Below are 23,523 nucleotides of genomic sequence, written 5' to 3' on the forward strand. Positions count from 1 at the left end.
CATAAAGACTGAATTATATATTCCAAGTCTATGGCCTTGCCTTAATTGGACATAAAAGCCCATTAACCAATCACCAATATTATCATCTCGATTAAAAGGCAAAACAAAACATCCTAATTTGCAGAAAAGGAGTGTGTACTGGTTTCTTGTGAGAGCTACCAGAGAGATTGATAAAACGTAAAACTCTGTCTGGAAGCTGATCTTTAAAATACTCACATTTAGGATGATGTTCTCTCCCACCTGTCATGGGTAGAGATTTTCCTATCATAATCTTACTAAAACTAATAAGAATTTCCTTGTTCACATGCACGTATTTGACCCACACCTCTGAGTAGAGGTGTGTATGAAGTATGTGTTAAACCCTTGCTGCCATATGGTTGTGTTTTCATCTTCTGTAAGGAACTAAAGCAGTGTTTAATGTGCTGGTTATTTGTTTTTCAGACACATCCAAAACATACATTGTTTTAAAAGTCCAAAATTTAAAAAGCACTACAGTAGATAGAAGAGGAAGGGAGCCTTGCTGGGAACAAGACTTCATGTTGTAAGTAAAAGGGAATTCTTCTATAATTACAACTAAAATAGTGCCTGAATCCACAGCTTTTGAAGTTGGGAGATGTTTTCACATTGTTCCAGCAGAACTGACCTCATCATTTTCTAAGGGCAGTCCTGAACAATAAGACTTGAGATTTGGCATGCTCAGTCTAGCATTTGTGTTCATCCTGCAAATTTGTACTTTACAAGCATACTGAAAAACCTCCACATCTCCATCTGCTGTAAGAAGATTATAACTTAATAATAAATTACTATTATAGATTGCTGAGCAGTTGAGATTGCATTTTCAGTTTAATGATTTCCTTATTCATTTTTTGTAGTGAAATCAGTGCTGATGGAAAGGGCTTCATTGTCGAGCTGTGGAAGAAAGGCTTGCTCTGGGATAGCATTTTAGGAGTTTTATGGATTCCCCTTGCCACTGTGGATTATGCAACAGATGTAAGTTGACTTTCTGTGGAAATATAAAATACTGAGTAAAATCCAATAAATTTCCCATTCTTGGGCTCCCCAAATATTGTAACAACTTTTGCAATCAATGTGTATTTCTAACTCCTTTGCTTCACTTGTAATATTAGACATAATGTAGCTCTCAAAGTGACAACTGATATGCATCAACCATATCCCCTGGAGAATTGGCTCAGATCCTGAGCCAGGTATAACACAGAAAGCAAGTTAGGGTTCAGCAGCACTCAGGAACAATTTGGGAGGCAGGGATGGTTGGGTTTATATGATTAGAGTGAAAGAATTTTAGATCAAGTTCCATGGTCTGGCTCTTCATTTTGTGAACTTGGGTAAATCTCTATTAAAAATCTCTGTTCTCTTTCTTATGGGAATTGACCATTGCCTCAAAGAGGAAAATAGAAATGTGCCCTGTGGTGCTACAGAAGAAATTAACAGTACAGTGAAGACATAGAAAGGATGAGTGGGGAAATTGGGTTGAGAGTTGTGTATCCACTGTAGTCAGGATGACCATACATGCTTTCAGTAGGGTGTTCTTATTTTTTAAAATTAAAAAATAGCTTTCTGAGAGTGTGGAAATACTAAAACAAACTGCAATTGCTGCAAAATTTTCTAAATTTGGTAAAGGTAAAAGATATCTTATTCTAATAATCAGCAATTATTAAATTATATGATACCAATCATAAATATACCTTCATATACATTGTCCTTGGAGGCTATTTTTAAAGAAGTAACTGTGAATTAGAGAAGATTAAAAACTGTTTGCCTTCTTTAATATTTTAAAACATAAAAAGGCAATTGAAGATGACATAAAGGTAAGAAAATCAGAGAATAACTTCATGCAGTCTCTCTCATCAGACTCTATAGCCATTTCTTAACAGGAACTAATAAATATTAATATATACATTGAACTCACATTTCAATGATTCTTCTCAGAAAATGGAAGCAGAGAAGAAAGTAATTCCTGCTTAAATTAGAAGTTGCTCTGTATTGCAGCTGCCAAGTGCCATTTCAAGCCTTAGGGCAAGTTGTTCTGCTCTGCTGCCCAAGCTGTTGCTGAGTTATAACTTGCTGACACAGAGGTTGTGACTTACTTGTAAATACTGAAACTTTAAACAAACCAAGATGCAAGATAAGAGATTGTTTCTTAATTTCTTCATATCCTCTAAACCTTCATTTGTAATTAGTCCACTGTGTAACATTTCTAGTTATTTATTGCCCTGGTCTTAACCCAGCAGTTCTGTTCTGGGATTTATAACTGAGAAATAACCTACTAGGGAGTGTTAATTTAGAAGCTCTTTTTTGGTTTGGTTATTAACTTAGATGGATTGTTTCAGTCTTGTGAGAATGTACTTGTTTGGCACCAGTTCAAAGGGGAACTGGAAAATCTCAATTAAGAATAATTTTCAATATTCATATTTGTTGTGTTTTAATCATCTGACAACCTTAATATCTATTTGTCTATATTGTTGTGTAAATGTTATATTTTGAATTTTATGACTGAGAAAACTTGAAATCCTAACTAGTACATCAACAAAAGCTGGAAAATACTAAAATGGTGTTATAAAGGAACTCTATTGACTTAGGGGAAACTTCATTCAATAAAAAGTGTACAATGCTATAAATCCTACCCAGGTAATTTCCATAACCTGTTTTTCCTAGGAAGGCCCAGGTTCCTGGTGGAGATTACATTCTGAAGTAATAAAAAATGGAAGTGAGATTCAAGGCACAAAAACACCAACTTCTCATGAGATCTTACTAGATATCTACTTTGTGTTACCATTTGGTGAGTTACAGATTAAGGTCCAGCATTCCAACCATTCTATTTCTCTCCAAGTTCCTGTAATTTCACCTAAGTTCCTGAAATACAGCAACAAATAGCAATTTTGCTATAGAGTCCTGAATGCCTGTTCATCACTGGAGCATTCTCACAATTGATCCTGGTAATTGTTACTGGTAAGAATCACATCCACAAGGAACTGGATGAGAAGTTTCAGTGCTCTGCAGCACATCAGCTTTGTCCAATGCACAATGGAAGTTTTAGTAAAATCCAGGCATTCACAACATTTTTAACTTCCTAGCAAAGGTTGTCTGCCTTTGATATAATACAAGGAGATATACTACAAAGAGATTGACTTTACTAAGGTTATCAATCCATCTATATGATGTGGTCTATCTCCAAATGAGGTCACAAACATAATTTAGCTTAACAATTTAACTTAACATTTTTCTCTTTAAGTAATCTAATGCACTGTGTCTGAAAAGATTAATTCTAAAATTTGTGCAAGAATAAAGTAAAAATTGTGAAGAAGTGGGAATAAGAAACTATATGACAATGTGGACTAGAAGCTATACCAAAAATATGCTCTTTGATTGTCTAATTTTTATTTAAAAAGGCATTATCTTTGATTAACCTTGATAGATTGTTTTAGGGTGTAGTGTGCATGACTACACTCCTGTTAATTCATCAGGTGGAATACATGTCTTTTCACAGAATGACTGTGGACTATTTTAGTTTCTTTAAAGCTCCAACATAGCCTACCTTTTCCTTCTTCTCCTTCTGCTTTTCTCTTCTCTCTTGCTTCTTTACTACTTGACCAAAAAAATTTTGGATTGTAACTTCTGCCCTACTTGGATTCTGGTTTTTGTTTGCTTTGGTTTTTTGGTATGTTGAATTAGCAGAATGTTTTAAGTAAGTACTTGCATCATTCCCATATCTAGAAACCTTGTGTAGAAACTCTAGTAGTGTTTCCAAGATATAAATTCAGATAGTTCTAATAGTGTTTCCAAGATATAAATTCAGATTGTTGGTTATTTCAGGCTGCTACTTGAAGAGACTGTTGGTTAGTATGTGGAAGCTTGTATTCTGATTTCAAACAAATATATTTGAAGAAGTTCCCAGGACAGGCTGTAGTCATGTAGCACTGGGAAAATCCTGTAGAGGTCAGTCTTGCGTTGTAGTTTTCTTCATAGAGAAAAGAATTCAAAAGCATTTTGTCTTGGCTATTGAGAGAGCCAGGGTTATCATCTACCTGGGGTTTGATGAGGACATTTTCATTGTTTATCCTATTGAATGGCTCATATACATTAATTAGCAAATGAAGTAACAAGAACAAAGTAGCAATTTTCTTCCTAATCCAGCAATAAATCATTTTTTAAACTATAAAATGAACTTTGTATAATGAGAAGGTAACTGGTTTAGGTCTCTCAAAGTTTTTTAGAGTAGCAATTAGAAGATCATATTGGAACTCTTTCTCCTTTTCCTGTAAAAAGTGATTTAATCATGCAATGTTTGCAATTGATTTGATAATCCCCTATTACTACAGATTTAATGAATTAAGGTTATTGTTTTTATGTGTACTTCCTCTTTTAGAAGTAAAATGGGCTGAAAGATTTCTAGCAGCTTTTTCCTTCTCTGCAGACACCCACACAGATTTAGATTGCAGAGGTTGGCACAGAGAGACATCCCTCCAATGTACAGGATATTCACATCAAGATACAAATGACAGCCAGTCATCCATGGAAAATGGGCTCTGCATACAAGAAAGCAAACCAAGGTATTTCACCCTGTCACATTGGCCATGTGTGATAGCATTTTTTTATTTTAGATTTTTTTTAAATGTCTGAATGTCAACATGATACATCCAAAATTATTTTAAGCAAGAATGTGACTGCAAGTTTCTTAAACTTGAAAAGAAAATGCAGCTATTTATCAGCTTTTCTATGTTCTAGGTTCTTTTATGACAACTACAAATGCACCTGCCCTGTTCTCACCCCTGGGCATGTGTCTACATAGGGTTCAGCTATTCCATGGTGACTTCCAAAAAGATTAAGAAAGGAAGGGAAGCACCTCCTGACATGATTTGGGTATTAAAACTATTTTATTTCATCTGGAAAGTAGGAAAGACATTTGATTCCATTTTTGAAGCTAATGTATTTACCTAGACAGGCTGCCTGCATTTTTGGAAGTTTTCCAGAAAAGAATGAATATTTTCCATCTAGTTCTTTTGAACAATCAAGAATGCAGTGAGGGGGAAAAAAAGGGGGGGTGGGGAGGGAGGAAGGTAATTGCTGTCTTTCTGCTTCTCTGAATGTGGAACATGATGATGCATAATGGTGGAAGGGGCAAGGAATAAGGTGGCAAAAACTGTATTATTTCACTGCCATCACCTTCTGAGTGGAGTTGAATGCTCAGGAGGGAGCCCTGTCAGCCTCTAAGAACACCACTCAGCAGTGGTGAGAGCAGGGAGAGCTTTGTCTGTGTTGGAATAATCACTTCACTTCTTTTCAAAGGCAAACTGGTGAGAAAAAAGTTCCCTCTACTGTTCATTTTGGCTTTCATAGCAGCTGTCACAGACTGTATTACTTTTCATTCATGGTGTCTTTTATCTGTAGCAGTGCAGGAAAGACACTGTGAGCAGCTGACCCTCCAAAAGGTGTTCTGTCTTGAGGAGGGGTAGAACAGGCTCTTGGGAAAGGCAGCAAGAATATTTGGTGTGTCAGGCACTTGTCTGCTGTTTAAATTGTGTCTAACAGCATGGCACTAGAAAATTAGCTGGATGAGAGAAAATGCAGTGACAACTGTTACATGATTAAGTTATGTATTGTCTGAGGCAATCAAGTCTTCATGCACTTAAATAACCTTTTCATGTACTCTAAAAAAGCAGAGTCCTGGTGCATGTAACTTCTACACAAAATTAGGAAATAAATGAGTCTACAAAAAGCTCAAGCTGAGAGATGCAGTTAGAGACTGCACATGGGCAAGGTGCCACAGTCCTGCTTGGGTGCCTGTCAGCCTAACCCTGTTTACATTTCCTAGTCAGTCCTTGCAGGGTATTTACAGAGAAGTACAAGTGTTTCCTCAGGGTGAGAGCTGTCAGTAATGGGAGCACTCAAGAGCTGTTTCTCTATATTTTTCTAAGCACATGTCCAGTTATTAGCATATCATCTGTGCTGACGTGTCATTTTCAGCAGAGATCTGAGCCTCTGAGCAGGTTAAGCTAAACTGAAAGAAGTTAACCCAATCTGACAAAGAAATTCTTTCCTTTACCCCTTTGTACCAAATAACTTTCTTGAAATTAAATGAGATTGTATAGTACTAACTTGAGGGTCAGCACTAAACTATAGTTTTTAGATTAAAAGTTCTTATATATAATAATAGACATTTTCAAATATTCTGAGCAGATATATGATTGTTTTAAAACTTAAGTATAGAGATGTGCATTTATTCCAAATAATTGCATTTGTACTCAAAATCCTAAAAATTAGGGAAGTGGATGAGACTATTTCTTTTCAATAGCTGTATTAAACACCAAAATTAACTGTCCTGTAAATATCTAAGTATTAAAATGTTCCAAATTTCTTTCTTAAGTGTTTTTTTAGGCTGACATTTATTTGTCAGTTCTTTGATTATGTACGTAAGTGGTTTTTATGGCTGCTGACTTTAGGTGTAGACTGATGACTAATTAAGTGTAACTGAGTAACATTTTCCCATAAAGCAAAAACTCACTAAATCAAAATTTGAAGGATGTAGTAAATTATTAAGAGACCTCTTATTGGAGCAATATATTTTTTCCTAGTGGCTTAAAAAAAAAAAAGAAAAAGACAGACACAGAAGTGGAAAATATGAGTTAAAAAAACCCCAAACCCATAAATCATCTATGTTTTTCTCCAAATATTGTAATTAATGAATAAACCACTGTGAATTTTTAAAAATCAGCAATCAAGTATTTATTGTGTATTTCATTGCACCTGTCCATAGCAACCATAAGATAAATCAGTTGATTCACTCTTTATGCATTATTAGTATCCAGTGGTGAATGCTATTATTTGCAGGAATAATGATTTCATTGTTAATCTCTGTGGTACCACTGAGGTACAAAATAATGTTGCTGTATATCCAGAATAGCCAGAAATGTACAGATATACCTGTCAATCATAAACTAAAAAGAACAGCATAAAATTGATTAAGGGCATTTCCAAAACAAGCAAAGTGGAGCAAATATTGCTGTTAAAAAACGATCAGCTAGTCCCAAAACCTAAGGAAGTTCAGCAACAGGGACCAGGATCTTTCTTTTTAAAAGAATATTGATTTGTCCAGGGATACTTGTTGTCTCTGTAGAACTGTATATCCATCATTATTTAAATGGATAAGAAACCATATATGTTCATTTCTTTCTACCTATAAATGACATATGTAGATGTCATTTATACCTACACAGGAAGAGAAGGAGGATTATGCTGTCCACAAAACTAAGCTAGATTTACACAGTCTGTATTGACAAATTTGGGGTTGAGTCTCTTGTTCTAACAGTGGTTCCTCATTTCTAATGGTTTGGATGACTGTAACTGCTGTGTTAAAAGGAGATATATTACTAAGATTGGACTTCATGACCTGCAGCCACTAGCAAAGTTGATTTTTATGTAATATTCATTAAACTGGTATTAACTAAAACAGTGATCTGTGACAGTAAAATGCATCTTTATTTTCAAATGGATGAAAACTGAAAAGAAAACATCAATGTGATAGTATTAGAAGTTTCTTAATGCTTGAAACATCATGGGCATTAAATGGCCTCTTTAAAATGTAATTAATCTTTCCTGGTTTTCCATACAGAGAGAAGCAAACAATTGCTGAGGTCTAAATTGCTGAGGTGATCAGTTTACAGCTATTTTTCCAGTAATCTGTTTCATTATTCATGCCTAGATAACAGAAAAAATTATAGACAAGCATAAAATTACTTCTAAACCATGAAAATTTCCACCTCCACCTCTTGGCTACAGGTTGTGAACTCTTTAAACTAAAGCCATATTTTCATGCATAGCCATCAGTTGTAACAGCTGTGTTTGAACATCTGTTGTGATCATTCAGTGAGAGATTCCTCAAATTTAAATTACAAAATAGGTAAGCATAACTGATCTTCTACAATATATTATTGCTTCATATTTATTACCAAAAAGAAATAAGGTCCAAAAGAAAAAAGAATTTAACATTTAGCATTTAACAAAAGACATCTGTCACATGCAAGGCTTTTGGCTATGAACATCCCCTGGCTCCCAGCTTTCAGAACTGGCAGAATATTTTCATAATATAAGAAGAAGTTGACATAATTAATGATGGGTGGCTTTGCATTTAATTATGATTTGTAGGCTGTTCTCTGAAAGTAGTTAAACTCATGTAGCACTTGTGTATTCCACAGGCAAGGTAAAAAGACTGTTTATATCAAAACCCATGAACCAAGAGACTTCCCTGAGTCTGAACTATTTTCACATATCAAAGAGAATTCCTCTAAGCTCTTTAGCTTCTTGGACAGTTTTGTTCTGCTTGAGTTACAGAAAGCAGAGTGGGTAAGAAGGTATTAAGCTTTAGGTGATGTTTAGTCTTGTATAATAAATCAGTAATTTAAAACTGTAAATAAATGTCATTAATTTATATAACTACAGTAAGGCAGATATTTTCAGTAAGAATCTTATGTAAAATTAAGCCCTTTGTGTACCAGCACAGTGCTGAGAGTTCATTCCACTGTAGCCCAGGCTTAATTCTCATCTGTCACTCAAACTCACATGCTCATTGATGACCCTTCCTGCTCTGCTTCCCTTTCCTGTTTCAGTTCCACCCTCTTGCTCTTCTCAAATTTGTTTCCTTCAGATCTTCTGAGCCCTAAAACTATTACTCTTTATTGTATTAAAAGTCATACTTTAAAAGACTAATTTAAAAAAGTTTCTAGGGGTCAAACAACAGTGCAAAAGCCTGTGCTGATGGAATTGGTCTGAGACCAAACTGGCAAAACTCGTGGAGCTCAGGGCAGGGACAGCAGTGAGCACCAGGCAGGTCCATGACAGCACAGCAGGGTCAAACTCAGGCCTGGCAATGAGTCCAAGACTGGAGATCCTGCTCATAGGCAGAGCTGGGCTTGAGCCACTATTCCAATCTAGGAATGAGACAGTCTTGGGAAAACTTCCCATAGAAGTAGCACAAAAGATACAGCCAAGTTTTGTATCCTACTGTAACCTACAAAACCCAATTATAAAATAGATTGCACATTAAAATAAAACACAAGTATCTTTGTTATGTAGTAGAGATTACTCTTGATTTCTTCCAGTATCTATCCCCACCAGTCCATACTGTTTTGCTTTTCCCAGTAATCTGATGTTATGAGTTTCTTTACCTTCAGTCTTTTCACAAGTGTCTGTTTTGTTTGTCATTATTGGGAGTCTTCTGATGATTGCTTTGCATCTTGATATGAACTGGTACTGAGCTTTAATTGACTCCCTTATTAATATTCATAGTCTTATATTGTTTATTATGGTGGCAACTTTTCATAATAAATGAGCAGTCATTATGGCTTTCCATGAGATTCTTTGTAATGTAACATCATTCATGATAAATTCTTTAGGCTTGAAAGGAACAGGAAAGGTTTTGAAGTTTTCTTTTACCTAGATTAATTAAATTCTATGCCTTCTGTAGGTTTCTGATACCATGTAACTGTATTAAGTCTATTACTGTTATGCAGTTATCTTACCTTGGGTTCCCAAAAGGTTTACTTGCTATAAAGGTTAACACATTTTATTTAGCCCTTACATAATAATAAATTTATAAGGTAACCTTGTTGGCTTCTGGGAACTAGTTAATCTAATTAATACTTGTAGCTGTGTGTAAAGATTGAAAAGGTTCAATCCATGTACAAGTATTCCCTTGAAACTACTAAAAAATGTGTTCATTTATAGAAAAGCTAAAATAGTTGTCAGGTATCAGTTCTTCTGCAGAGAAATTCCCTTTCTCTGTATTACTTGATCTATAAAAACAGCAGCTATTTCATGTGGGGCCATAAGAACTCTACATAAAGAGCTACACAACAGGAGAAAAGACTTGCCATGGGAAAAGCAGCAAATGTTTATGAAAAGTTTGATTGGGCTCCTACTGCTGTGTCATATTTCATCTCTATGCTGCTACCCTGAAAGAGACCATTATATTCAGAAGCAGTGAAAACATCATTGAAATTAGTTTACTGTACATGCATAGCAATCAATTTTGTTTGTTTGTTGCATGAAAACTCAGTCAAATACTTTTATAATACTGATTTTGACGGCTTTTTAATAAAATTGGAAGATTAGGCATTGGTTATGAATAGAGAGATTATGTAGGAGAAAATTAAGTTTAGTTGATTGAAAAAATATGTCTTTCCAGTATAAATTTGGGAAAAAAATACCCACATTGTTATTTTTTGAGTTGGGTGTTTTAGAAGGAAAGAAAAATTGTTTTAATGATACAGGATTGAAATAAGTAAGAAACTGGAGACTAAAAAATTATCCTCATAGTGGGAAATCCTGACAAAATTTGGAGACATTCATAAAGTTTCCTTCAGTGTCAGATGGACATTGTTTGCTTTTTGGGAACAATCCAAGTTGACACTTTGACAGATTCAAGATTGATTAAAAGCTGCAACTTCACTGAACAGGAGAACAATGTCTTGATAATGTCTTATTTACATCAACATGTTTCCTTGTGTCACCTGTCTCCTGCCATAGCCTTTGGTGTTGTCAACCAGCTTCTAATTGCATGTTCCTTTAGTTAATTTTCCTTTGCTATTTCACCACATCATTAATTTGCTTTAAATGTGATTATAGCTAGGATGGATGAGTACTGCCAACAGTTCTTAGTGTTTTACTGAACTGATACTTATTTCACAACTTTTTAATTCTAATTATTCTTTTATCTATACTGTATAATTGAGGCCTATGAAAAATTTAAAATTGAATTATAGTTTTCTAGTCCAATAATTCTTGATGAGATACCATTTCTATAGTTACATATCCCAGACATATTTTCCAATAAGAATCGGGCGTCCTCCTACCAAGTGCATGGATTGACTTGCGTGCTAGTGATGTAAAGTACCTTGTTTTTAGCTGAAAACTATTTCATTGTAATCACCTTCAGCTAATGACTGGTGCTGGAACAAGGACAGGCTTTTGGAGCCCAGGTATATGTAGTAGTGCTATGTGGCTTTGGCCTGATGTGCAAGACCATGGTAGCAACTGCACCAACAGAGATATTCCCAAAGAACTTGTGCTGCTGCAGTCTAAATGAGTAACAAGTGTGTAAATCCTCACAGAAATGTTTGGGGTATGTTACAAACTTACTTCCAATGCATGTTAAGTAGTGCATGTTTCAAAAGTTACAGCACTGGAAGTGATACACTTGAAATTACCTTCTTGCTGTTCTGAAAACCAGAGAAGCTGTTACTCATCTTTATTTATTCTTTTCTATCCCCTTCCTGAACTATAAAAGGATGCAAAATAAAACTCAAAATTGTCATTGGCCATATCTCATATTTGTACAAGAATGAGCATTACTGGAATATTCTGAAAAGCACATTTAATGGATGAAAGAACCCAAACATTTCTTTGGTAGTGTACTATCCAAGTATAAGTCTGCTTGATATGTCCATTGGAGATTGATTTAAGCACATGATGTTGGTTTCAGCCTGACTGTTGCCAGTGGGGAGTGGAAATTGCCAAATAAAAAATATGATAATAGAGTGTAATTATTTAAATTTTTCATCCAGTTTGTTTCAAATTATATTCAAAGCTGATGAAATTGACATTAGTGATGAATACTTAGAAACAAATGCAGATGTTCTGAATTGCCTATTACAAAGAAAATAAGCATTCAGAAGATGTCATTTTTTTTTGTCTGTATGTGGCCACACTGCAACTGCTCTATAATTAACTGCCTTACAATAAAGTCTGTAGTGAGATTAATTTTACATGAGGTGCCATGAAAATGCAAATCCTCACTGCAATGCTAGAGCAATTGCAATGTATTTGGCCAGCAAAATTAAGAGGGAAAACATCTATTAAATAGAAGCATCAATGCAATTTTTGTTTTCTATTAAAAATCCTTAGCTTTTAATAAACCAGACTGAAGAGCCCTTGTGTTTATTTAGCCTGTGCATTCCTTTGCACGTGCCTGTCATTGGTTGATAAATCACTGCAGCAAGATGGGTTATTTTGATCCTTTGGCTAAGAGATGTGAAAGCCCACTGGGTTTGGTGCATGGTGCATCCAAACTTTGACCTGGTCTGCTTGCTGAGCTCACCAGATCTGAATATTTCTATACTTCTCCTCAGGTGTCACTTGTAGTTCTCCTGGTCTTGTTCTTGTGGCCTGCACAGCATCAGAGACACAGCTGGGCATTATGTTGTAGGGATGGTGAATCAGTGTGGTTTTCAGGCACTCTTAAGGCATTTGTCATTTGTTAAACTTTGTTGTTCAATTACTGGCAATATTATGCTCTTCTGATTATCAGATACAATTCCCTTGTTTTCTGGCTGAATGCTTGTGTGAAGTTCCCCTAATCTGTTGTTGTTTATGTTGTTTCAAAACATTATAGTAATGTATTTGCCTGGCACATATGTTCCTTGTGCTCAGTTCAGTTAGCAGGATTGGTCATTCCCAGTAGAATCTAGTAGGCTTTGTAACCCAAAATTCCTGTAAAGTCCATGTCATCAGAAGCTTTCTTCAGTATTGATAAAATGTTTTCTGCCACTAATCATTTTCAGTAGATCTGAATAGAAAATTTACAACTATTTGTCCCACCTGGACTCATCACTGTTTCTGCAGGAAGTGAATAGGTAGAAACTGCTGCTTGCTCTCTGTCTGTGCTGTTTCTAAGTGGCACAAGAAGTGTATTCAACTGCCTGATCTGGCTGCTCTGCTCAGCAGTCTGATCACAGATTTGTGACTTCCTGAAAGTACTGCAAACCAGTTAAGCCAGTTTTTGTCCCCCTCTGTACATTATGCCTCAAAACTTAAGAATATAATTTTTTCCTACTTACATTTACTTATGGCAGAGAAAGTTTTTTATCTCTGTTCCCTCTGAACCGACACTGATAACCCAAGGTTAATTACCCTGACAGTCCCTATGGTTAATTATTACTCAGTATTTCCACTCTAGTTAACAACTGCAGGATGGGGTGGACCAATTACTAGTATCACTTGGTTGAAAACAAAAACCAGCTGTGAAGAGGAAAAAGGCTGGACCTGCAAGCATGCAGCCTCAGAGATGAGGGCAGGGGAAGGGAAGACAAGTCTCTTCATATTTAGTTTGCATCATGGGCACTCAGCTGTGCATATCAGAGGGAACATTTTTCTCCTCAAATAAAAGAGCACTGTTCCAAAAGTCCAAGATAATTAAATAGGAATGTGGAGACCAAGGGATGGCACTGAAGTATAACATAAATATGCTGCAAAAACTTTACTGAGTAAACAGGTTTCTACTGTCCTCTGTAAATTTTATGTGTAGAATTTTACTGTATACTTTTTTTTGCAACTTAACTGGTATTGTACCAGGCAGTGGCTTTTGAATTACTTGGAATCTTGCAGGTGTGGTGAAGTCTATAGTAGTTATTTTTACCTGTGCTTAACAGCCATGAATGGAATGAATATTTTTCAGTTTAAACCAACATTCTTCATAGGTGTGGTGAAATAGCTGAATAATGAGCCCTAATTGGCCTGTGCAACTTCTGTGTGAAGGCAACCAAATATGCAACAGATTGTATTTCAAGTTGGAGTAAACATTAGTTTTTATTTGGTGGTACTTTTTGTGGGGGAGGGAGTATGGGTTTTCTGTTATGTGGATTCTCAATAACTCCTTTAGTGCAGTTGGCAAGGACTTGGTGACAGTGTCTGTTTTGCAAGGATATGCCTTTACTGAGGAAATTCAAAGGTTTCCTGGCTTTTTCACTGTCTTGGTGGTTTGGATTTTGTTGTTGTTTTCTACCTCTCATCCTGCCATTTGATGTTAAAGACCTTATAATCCTGATTTATGAGTTGCTACAATTGGGAAATGTGTTCCTTTGCTGACGTTCTTTTATACCTTGATAATATGAGGAACAGGGATGGGGTATTTTCAAGAGAGTAAACTCTTAACTTTAACAGAACCCCCTGTAATCTAAAGGTGTTATTGTGAGTTAGTGATGGATATGACTTTGATCCACTCATCCATAGATTTATCAGATTTCTTTTAATTACTTATTTTCATATTTTTCTGTTCTGAGTATTTTTTTTCGTCCCCCACTCCTTTTCTCCAGGGGAAATACAGACCAGGCTAATGGAGGTAATTTTGCAAAAGCAAGATGGGCCAGGGCTATTCAGAAGGTAAGAACTACTCTTAAAACTACTCATGTATCGCTGTAATTTAAAAAATTTTCTCAGTGTCAAGGAGAATTTGAGTTCACATGATGCAGGACCTGAAAATGTGACTTTCAAGTTTCTGGTAGTTGGGACAATTCCTTCCATTAGTTCTGAAATATGTGTGTGGTTTCCTCACCTCAGGTTTTTTTCGTTCTGAAACAGAAAGAGGATGAGATTGAGACTTTCTTTACTCTCAGAGGAGTGATTGCAGTTTGGCCATCTTACAGGTGTTGCATATTAATCCAGATACCATAACATCAGACATCTTTATCTAAATAATTTTTAATACTGAAAGTCAGTAGTTCGTTGATAGTTAATAAAAAATTGTTTAGAAACACTTTTTCCTAGAAAAAAAATCATGTAAATTCTACTGATGATACCACTGCCTCAACGTGGATTTCTTTATTAGATGTGATAATTAAGGGAAATTAATATGATCACTTGGTATCATTCCTGACCACGTAAACAGGCCAAGTATTTTCTTTCTCACTGTTGCTGTTAAACTGTGCAAACCACTACCTCACATCAGTAGTTGGGAATTCAGATGTTGTTAGTTTTTGCCCAGTCTTCTGGCATTTTACTGTAGTGCAAAGCTATTCTTGGGAACTTCTGAGAAACACAACCATTATGTACAGTGACCTACAAGAAAACGAAGAATCACAGACTTCCTGTTTCATTTGTGTGTAGGCCTTTTGAAAATTGTGCTTATTCTCAGGTTGTGTGCTGTAAAATATTGTTTCTGTGCTTTTATGGCACAGGCAAACTTGTTTAGTGTAAATGAGTCAAACCCCATCTAAAATGCATCTTCATCAGTTCATTTTGAGACAGATTTTTCCTGCTCTTTTGGGGATCAAGTTCTCTTTTTTTTACTGAATTATCTTGTCATCATAATAATTCATAGACTGTGCCTGTGTGTAAAAAGTGATGGGGAAATCTCTTTATACTGGGGTGTTGTGGGAAGAGTACTTATCTGGTTCATGTGAGATCGGTTTCAATTCTGTCACTGGTTTGATCTTTACCTTTTTTTTCTGCTGAATGGTAGCTCACAGAAGGAGACAAGCAGGAAGAATCCTGGTCTCTAATCAAACACAATGGTCAGGCAAGTCAAATAGTCCAGCTTTTTCTTGCAGACAGATTTGCAATACCTTAAGATAAGTTCTTCTGTGAAGAGTTTTCCTTTGGTGTGTGCTTAATTTCCTAGTCAGTGGGGTAAACTTATTTCTGAGTTTGAAACCAAATAACTAATGCCACACAGTCAGCAACTTTGACTTGATGAATCAGCTGAATTTTGTTCAGATGTTTAAAAGTATTTGAATAAAGCAATATTAGAATTGCCCTTCTTCCCACTGCTGTTCTTCAAAGAAATTTTGAGGTTAGGAATTAGAAGATGGTAAAGTAAGCAAGTTTAAATACATGAGCTGGAATCTTGGGCTGTCACTGTGCCATTAAGTTGTTTTTTGTAGTGAAGTAGTCAAAATATCTTGGTGCACTGAAATAAGAGCAGATTGCTCAGTAGCTAATCTAGCATCAGTATATGACTGGAAGATGGTGTCAAAGTTGTTGTGGGACTTTTCAGATATTGAAGAGCAGGTGGATGGGACATGTAAACGTATACTTTATGTGAAACTCTTTTTGGACAGGAATATTTCTATAAATATTTAAAAGGTAATTTAATTCCTGAATTACTATTTCATTTCATTACAAATTAATTTGCATAAGGCTTTTCTTTTGATAAAGTTATTCTCCCTGAAATACAGCTGTGTCTTTAGTCCTTTATGCTTCAACCTTGTGGGTTGCCTTGGACTTTTTGCTTTTGCCTTTTCTTTCTGAAGGCCAACTAGTTTTCAGAAACAGTACATTGGTATTATCTCATCACTGATTTAGCACAATTGATGTGACATTAAGTTTTCATTGTTGGCCCAGAAACTCTGAGAGGCATGAAGGATTAATATCTGCCAATGCCTAATCAAAATAAACTTTACGCTTGCAAGTATTATTGGGGCTATAAAAGGCCATCAATAAAAGGAAACCCCATGCAGCACAATAAGATCAGAAGACTAAACAATCCTGACATATTTTGGAGAAGACAGAATGCTCACAGAGCCTCATAATGGAGGCATGCAAACAGATAAAGGAAGTAGTTTTCCACAGAAAGCAACCTCTATATGTAGATAACTGCTGTAAGATGCTACTACCATTCAGAGAGAACTGTCTCTATACATAAGGAGCTGGAAAAATAAATAGCAACCTTTAGTAACCATGAAGAAGATTTTTAGGTATCAAAGCAGGCTTAGATAAGGAATCAGTCCCTGGAAGCTTTTAAGACTTTAAGGAGGAGTAACATTTTTTGTGACTTTTCTTAAACTATTCTTGGCGATTTAGGGAAGTGGGTTTAGCTTGGAACAGGGAGAGGGGGAGTGTAGTTTGCTCAGGCTGATGGCCTTCAGGTATTTCCTCACGAGTGCAGCACACATGAATCTTACTATAAAATAAAATTTATTGGTGGCTTAGATTCCAGTAATAATATTTGGAATCTATGCTTTTAATGATAATCTATGGAAATATAAAATTGAATTAGGCTGGTCTGATCAAATATGAGACGACAGCCCAATGGTTTACCAGAGGCATTGTAGCTGATGAATATTTACTCAAACACTGACTAGATAGGAATAGTGCCAAACTGTTTTGCAGACTGTTCCTTTCTAGATAATAAATTGCCTTGGTACATATTTGAAATAGTAACAGCTATGCCTTCTTGCAGTTATATAAGATCTAACAGTGGTAAGATAAAAGCTTTAGGGAAATCCTTCCCTGCTTTGAGAAGGGGGAGAAATTAAGAATTTGAGGTAAAACTTAATATCAGCAATTAATAGCTTTTTAAAAGACAATGCAAAAACTAGATAGGGTCCTCTAATTGTGCTTCTGTTAATTGATTTAAAAAAAATCTAGACTGCAAGTCTTTAAAAATAATCCAGTCCCAGTGTCTGGTTTTCAGTTTCATGTTCACTGTATTCCAGGAACAGTGAACAGTGAGGCTTTTCTTACTTGCCTTGTTTTTTTAACAGCTTTGAAATAAGTGCTATGAAATACTGACAATAATTACAAAAAGATGCACTTGGAGAGCTTTTTTCTTTTACCTCAGTGTCAGCCATGAGTACAATCAAATGTGTTTTCCCCTCTCTCCCCTCCTACCCCAGTTGTATATGTCACTTTGATTATGTCTTTAACTATTAATCCTTAGTGAAGTAGAGACTGTTCTGCTGCTCAAATATATTCAAATAAATAAATGTCAGCTCTCTGAGATGGACATGTTTTTTATCAAATATACAGCCTAGTAATTAATTCCTAAGGCTAACACTAAGCAGGACACTGCTCATGTAAGTTACCCTCTGTGTCATTCCACAAATGTTTTTATTGACAGGAGTGAGTGTTGGAGACAAAAAAAAAACCCCAAAAAACAGTAACATAGTGGCACTATGCTGATTGCTTTAATAATCTGGAGATCAGCAGTGAGAGTGGCACACCTCTGCCTCAGTAAAAGCTCCTGACTTATTCCTAACTTTGCACAATGAGCACAACACATCCATAAATCACTAATTATTCAATAAATTAAATATATTAATATGTTCCAAAATTTTAGGAATATTAGGTAGAATTAAATATTCACTGTGGATTGTTGTAGTGCTGTTCTTTGTGGATGCAGTAGTCATGCTCAGTATGAGAACCCTCACTAATAGAGAAGTTATCAGCAGCTTAATTTTGTCAGCTCTATTGTTTTACTGTCTTATTTAGAAAGAAAACTTGATAAACTAATACTAAAACAGATATTACACAATGACAACAGTAGGCTTTTAAGGCTGGGAAAGCAGAAATAATTCTTTTTTTAGGAGCCAAGGGCCTATGAGACTAATGCCAAACTTCACTTGAAAAGATTCCAATAGACCCAAAGAATTAAAAAAAAAAAAAACAGCGATCTTTCAGTTTAAAAAATTTTAACTTTTATTCCAAGTAATGCAAGCATGTCTTGAAGTGGAAACAAACAAGTATTTGCTTTTCATGAAGTATTAATGATAGATATTTTGAATCCTGATTCAACTAAAAAGTAATTACTATGTGCAAGAAACAATCAGCATTTTGATTGGGTGAAATTACTGTCAGCAAAGAAGCTGCTTTTTTATTTTTGTGGGTTTATTTCAAAGATTAAATATTTAAACAAAAGTGACAAACTGACAATTTGAAAACAGAAATGAAGTGCACTTTCTTTTCAATAAAATGAGTTCAGCATTAGAGCATATTTGCCAATCTGCAGATATTTTGACAATGATTTGAATATGAATTGGTGTATGAGGAATTTCAAAATATACCTGATAAGTTAACAAAATTTCTGTAGTGTCTTTGCTTTATAAATCACATTTTTTGATATATATAGTATCTGAATAAAATAACTGATCAGTTATATGGAGCAACCCTGCTTCTGTAATATAAGTGATTTTGACTCTCTTGTGTCTGTACTCTGAGTTTATATGAAGGTAGAAATGTCAGTGTGGAGAATCTGACCAACAGTCCAAAGATCACATCGTAGCTGCCTTTAAGGCTTTCAAAAAGTGGTGTTTAGAAAGTTTGTTTTGACAAAAGGAGATACACTGATAAAGGCAGAAGTTCAGAATTGTGGAACACATCAATTCTGAACAAACTGGTTTTGTTTCTTCTATATCCTGTCATTTCAGGTCATTCCCCCACCCCCCTGACCAGAGTGACATCCTTTGAAAGTTTCTCAGAGTGATAATGTTTTGAAATTTTATTTAAGTGTGAAGAAAATGAAGTAGAGATGTCTTTTTATCTGGACAGAGTTGTAGTTAACTTACTCGAATACTTATTTTTACTTAGGTTTTCCTATAGTATTGTGAGTTTAGATATTCTATGTTTTAATCCCTGCCCTTCTTGCCTTACATTGATGTGAAAGTTGAAAATTGCTTTCTTCAATTAATTGGAGGTATTAAGTGTTATGGACCCTGTGAGAAACCTTTATCAGCTGCTGTATCATTGTTTGAGGATTCTGTTGGGCAAGGTCAAAAAAAGAATTATGTCTGCTTATCTCTTTTAAAAAAAGAGTGAGATATAATGATTCACAATAGAGGATAAGAAATCTAAGCTTTTGACCATTATTATAGCAAATCAACAAACAGGAATGTAACGAGCTCTCTTCCACAGTTCTCTCCTTTGCTTCAGAGCTCAAAAACATTGAAGCATTTTTTATCTTCCTGCTGTTTCAAGTAATCATGTTTTAGCGTTTTTCAGGTTGTTTTTGGACTGATATTAAATTATTTATTGCTGGTTTCATTGGTAACCTGTGGCTAATTCAATGTGTTATAGAATTATACAGCTCCTGGTGCATATTTGTAAGTGAATTATTGAGTGTTTTGTGAACATTTGAGGGAACACTGCAATGAAACTCAACAGGGTTCTCATCAGAGAAAGTTTACAAGTGATAATGGATGTTTCACATACACCAGGAAAAATAAGCCAGTTAGTATGAATCAGCTGAGTTGCTCTTTATGGGCACCATTCTGTGGAGGCAAAAGCTGCCTTTTGGAATTTAGGGAAGATAAATAGGATTGTGAAAGCAAGAAACCATCATATTAGAGAGAACTAGGATCGTTAGTTATAAGGATTGGCAGAAAACCTCTCAGTGCAAGAAGGGGAAAGAAGCCCTAGGGTGAGGAGAGAGAAATACTGGGATAACCATCAATCATTTCAGTGGGAGATCTAGGATAGGAGAGAGAGCTGAGAGCAGGCAAAAATGGAGCACTGATGAACTCTGAATCCTAACACAAAAATGGCAGGTCATGCACTGGAAAGCTAATGAGTTATATTGATGGCATCTAAGCAGCAGCTAGAGGGAGAAGACCTAGGGGAAAAAAGATCCAGGAGAGTAAATTACCTTGCTTCCAGATTTATTATAAAAGATGTAACTTCGCAATTGTTGCAATCACTCATTTTCTCAAGTCCTTGCAGCATGTGCCTTAGAGTTTCTTCTTCAGCACTATAGGTCTTTCTTGTGATCTGCTCTCTTTACCTATTTTCAAATTGGCAGCGTTCAATGTTTGAATTCACTGCCAAATAATTTTTTTTATCAAGTTTGGTGATGCACTCTTTTTTAAAATCTTCCTATGCTGTTGGCACTTTTGAGAAATCTTGAGATGGCTCTTAATTAGCACCTTTAGTAGTACTGTTCAGTATATATTTGGGTTTCAGTGTATAACTGAGGGTTGTATTGAATGGAGATGCTGTCACTTCTGTTTCAATGAGCTTAATCATCCGCCCATAATACCCTGTTTTTGTGGTTTAACCCCAGCCAACAACTAAACCCCACAGAGTTCCTCTTGTTCTCCTCCAGTGGGATGGGGCAGAGAACCAGAGGATAAGAGTGAGAAAACTTGATACTTGAGATAAAGGCAACCTAAAAACTGTTCCCCACATGAAAAGTGGCAACTGAGTCAGATGCTTACTTTTTAAAATGTTTTAGCAAGGATTCTACTTTCCTGGACAAAAAACTAAAACAGTTTCTAGAATGAATGCATTCTTAGAGAAGAACAATGAACAAAACAGTCAATAAAAAAAGAACACATTGGGGAATTAAATTTCAGAAGTAACATATATTGTTCTTAAGTTATCACTTCAAATATATTACATTTCTTTAGGCGCTTGATAAATCTGAATGGGGAGAAAGCTCACTTTCCCCTCCTGGGTAAAAAAAATTAAAATATTGGTGTTTCTTGATTAGTTCTTCAGTTATTGGACTTTTGACCCTGTATTTTCATTTCAGCTATGGCCCTGTCTGAAATCAAGGGGGCAAATTCTGATTGAATTTCAACAGGCAAGAAACAGTTGCAGTTTTACATTGGTTGCCTGTTCCCTTAATTGCTATTTAAAAAATCTTTAATGTGATTTTATTTCACTTGATAGAATTCAAACTGCATAATTTTATAAACTTCTAAATTGTTTTTTTTAAAGTGTGTTAGTTTGTGATTGGGGTGCGGGGCAGCGTGGGGGCCGGCAGGGGGCGCGCGGGGAGCGGCGGGACCGGGACCGGGGACGGGGACGGGATCGGCGGGACCGGGGATTGGGATCGGCGGGACCGGGGATTGGGATCGGCGGGATTGGGGACGGGGATCGGCGGTACCGGGGTCGGGGATCGGCGGGATTGGGGCTGCCGGGGACCGGGGCCGGTGCGGGGCCGGCGTTGCGGGGCCGCGGCCGCTCCGCTTCGCTCGGGCAGCACGGCGCCATCCCAGAGCTGTCCCGTGAGATCGCTGTCTAACTGACGGCTTGGGTTCTACAATTGACAGTTATTGCCCTTCTTTGATAAACGGCGAGAAAGAACCGTCCCTAAAGCAAACTGGGGAGGTGATGTGCGGGAGAAAGATAGCTTGGTTATGTGACAGCTTTTCCAACTTTGACTGAAATCCATCATGAAATACCAATTACTTCAAAGTCGCTCTATCAGTTTACAACTGTCACTGTTCAATAAAAGTATTACACAGTAGAAATAGTCAAATGATATCTAAAATATGTTATTTGATGCTGGGTTTATTACACAAAAGTAGTGATATTTACTGAAATATTTTCAGTGGACAGACTTTTATTTCTAAGAATTCAAAGAATCATCTCTGAAAGTCATGATCAAGTAATCCTGGATACAGGCACAAAGAATAGCTGTTTCCTCCATGCAGATTTATAGCTGCCCATTAGAGTTTGGGGGTTTTGTTTGGGATGTGGTTTGGGGTTGGTGGTTATAGTGTTTTCTTTGGGTGGGTTTCATCCTTTTTCTCCATTAAGCTACAGGGTTTGGCTGGAATTGTGTAACAAGTTGCAACGAGTCTATGCATATTGTGTATGCACATGTAAATACGTGTATTTATTCTTTCTGTGTGTCGAAGTTATTTCTTTAATGCTTTATTTGGGAAATAGAGTAAATCAGTGTGAATCCTGAGAGTTCTTCAAGGCCAGCTTCATCAACATGTCAGGTTACTGCCGAGTAACCACTACAATGAGTAGGGCCCACACACAAATTACTCCTTCGTGTTAGATTTTAAAAAACTGATGTGGGTGTTTTCTCAAGATGCACAGGAGTTTCATTCATGACTTACAACTGTCTGAGTTTCCAGAACTGTGAGAACTTCACCTACTCTACAGAACTAAAACATCTGGTCATAGTCTAGAAAGTCACCAAGATCTATGTGAGAAACTGTGAACAGAGGTACAACATAACTTTGTGATGAACTTGAGTAACTTTACTTGTATGTAATTTGTACACATTTATACATGAAATTTCATTCTTAATTGGTCAGTATCATTGCAAGCAAAGTCACTGTATTTCTGGCTTGAAGAAGTTCTGCACAGAATTTTAACTCCAGGGAAGATAATCCACGATGGATTATGAAGGTCTTTGAATTGATTTTTGCTTTTTTATTTCCTTCTGAAATATCAATTGAATAATGCATCTGATAAAGTGTCCTACTTATGATGGATTATCAAATAAGTTGAATAAGTTCAGCTTTCAGCTGCAATATTCAGCATGTGGTAACACAATAGATGAGTATAAACAGGGTCAACACTTAGGAACTTCCTTGAAGATGGCAACATTAACTCAGGCATTCTGACTTGATATTATTGGCAAACATTTCTTTTTATTAAATGACAAAAACTTACATTTTTCTGAAACAGTTCCAATATTTACTGGCTTTACTCTCTGTAGTCTTAAGGCCATTTCTTTAATCTTGCTGAAACTGACACTTATTTCTAAGTGTGTGACTACTATGGGTGGGCATGTTTGACTAGGCTGCCTGATTTTTCCTTTTTATATCCTTATGTGAGCATTCTTGTTTATTTTGAGTGGCTTTATTATTGCATCTTGTGGAGCTAGGACTATAGCACTGAGTATTGATATCAGTGGAATATTTCCTATTGTGAACTTACAAGAAAGTTCTATTGTATATTTTGTTGACATGCAGTATGGCAGTTTTAAAGAATAATTTTGATGCAGTTTAGACCCAATATTAAGTAATGGCTGCAGGTTAATAACTAAAGTAAGATTTGATAATCAAACATATATGCATCTGGTTCTTATCTATAAATCTAATTAATGGTCTGTTCATAGACAGCAAGAGAAAACAAATATAACGGTCCATAATTATTTTTACAATGATGTAAAAATCAAAAATATAAATTTACAACTGTATGTAAGAGATCTGATTCTAGAACTTTTCCATTTATAAATTGTAGGTAAAACAGTGTCCCAGGATGGCAGTACTAACA

General features: G+C 35.9%; 1 protein-coding gene across 1 annotated transcript in view; it reads left to right on the plus strand.

Annotated features, from left to right (window-relative positions):
• The window catches only part of LOC306807786 (protein unc-13 homolog A-like), a 38,046-nt gene that overhangs the window by 4,238 nt on the left and 10,285 nt on the right, over positions 1 to 23,523 (plus strand). Inside the window, exons 3-7 of the mRNA XM_079317708.1 lie at positions 442 to 541; positions 873 to 990; positions 2,674 to 2,797; positions 4,433 to 4,568; positions 14,103 to 14,169. Coding sequence (XP_079173834.1) covers positions 442 to 541; positions 873 to 990; positions 2,674 to 2,797; positions 4,433 to 4,568; positions 14,103 to 14,169 — 545 coding nt within the window. The remainder of the gene's footprint in view (positions 1 to 441; positions 542 to 872; positions 991 to 2,673; positions 2,798 to 4,432; positions 4,569 to 14,102; positions 14,170 to 23,523) is intronic.

Source organism: Erithacus rubecula, assembly GCF_903797595.1.
Source record: "Erithacus rubecula genome assembly, chromosome: 14".
NCBI classification, from domain to species: Eukaryota; Metazoa; Chordata; class Aves; order Passeriformes; family Muscicapidae; genus Erithacus; species Erithacus rubecula.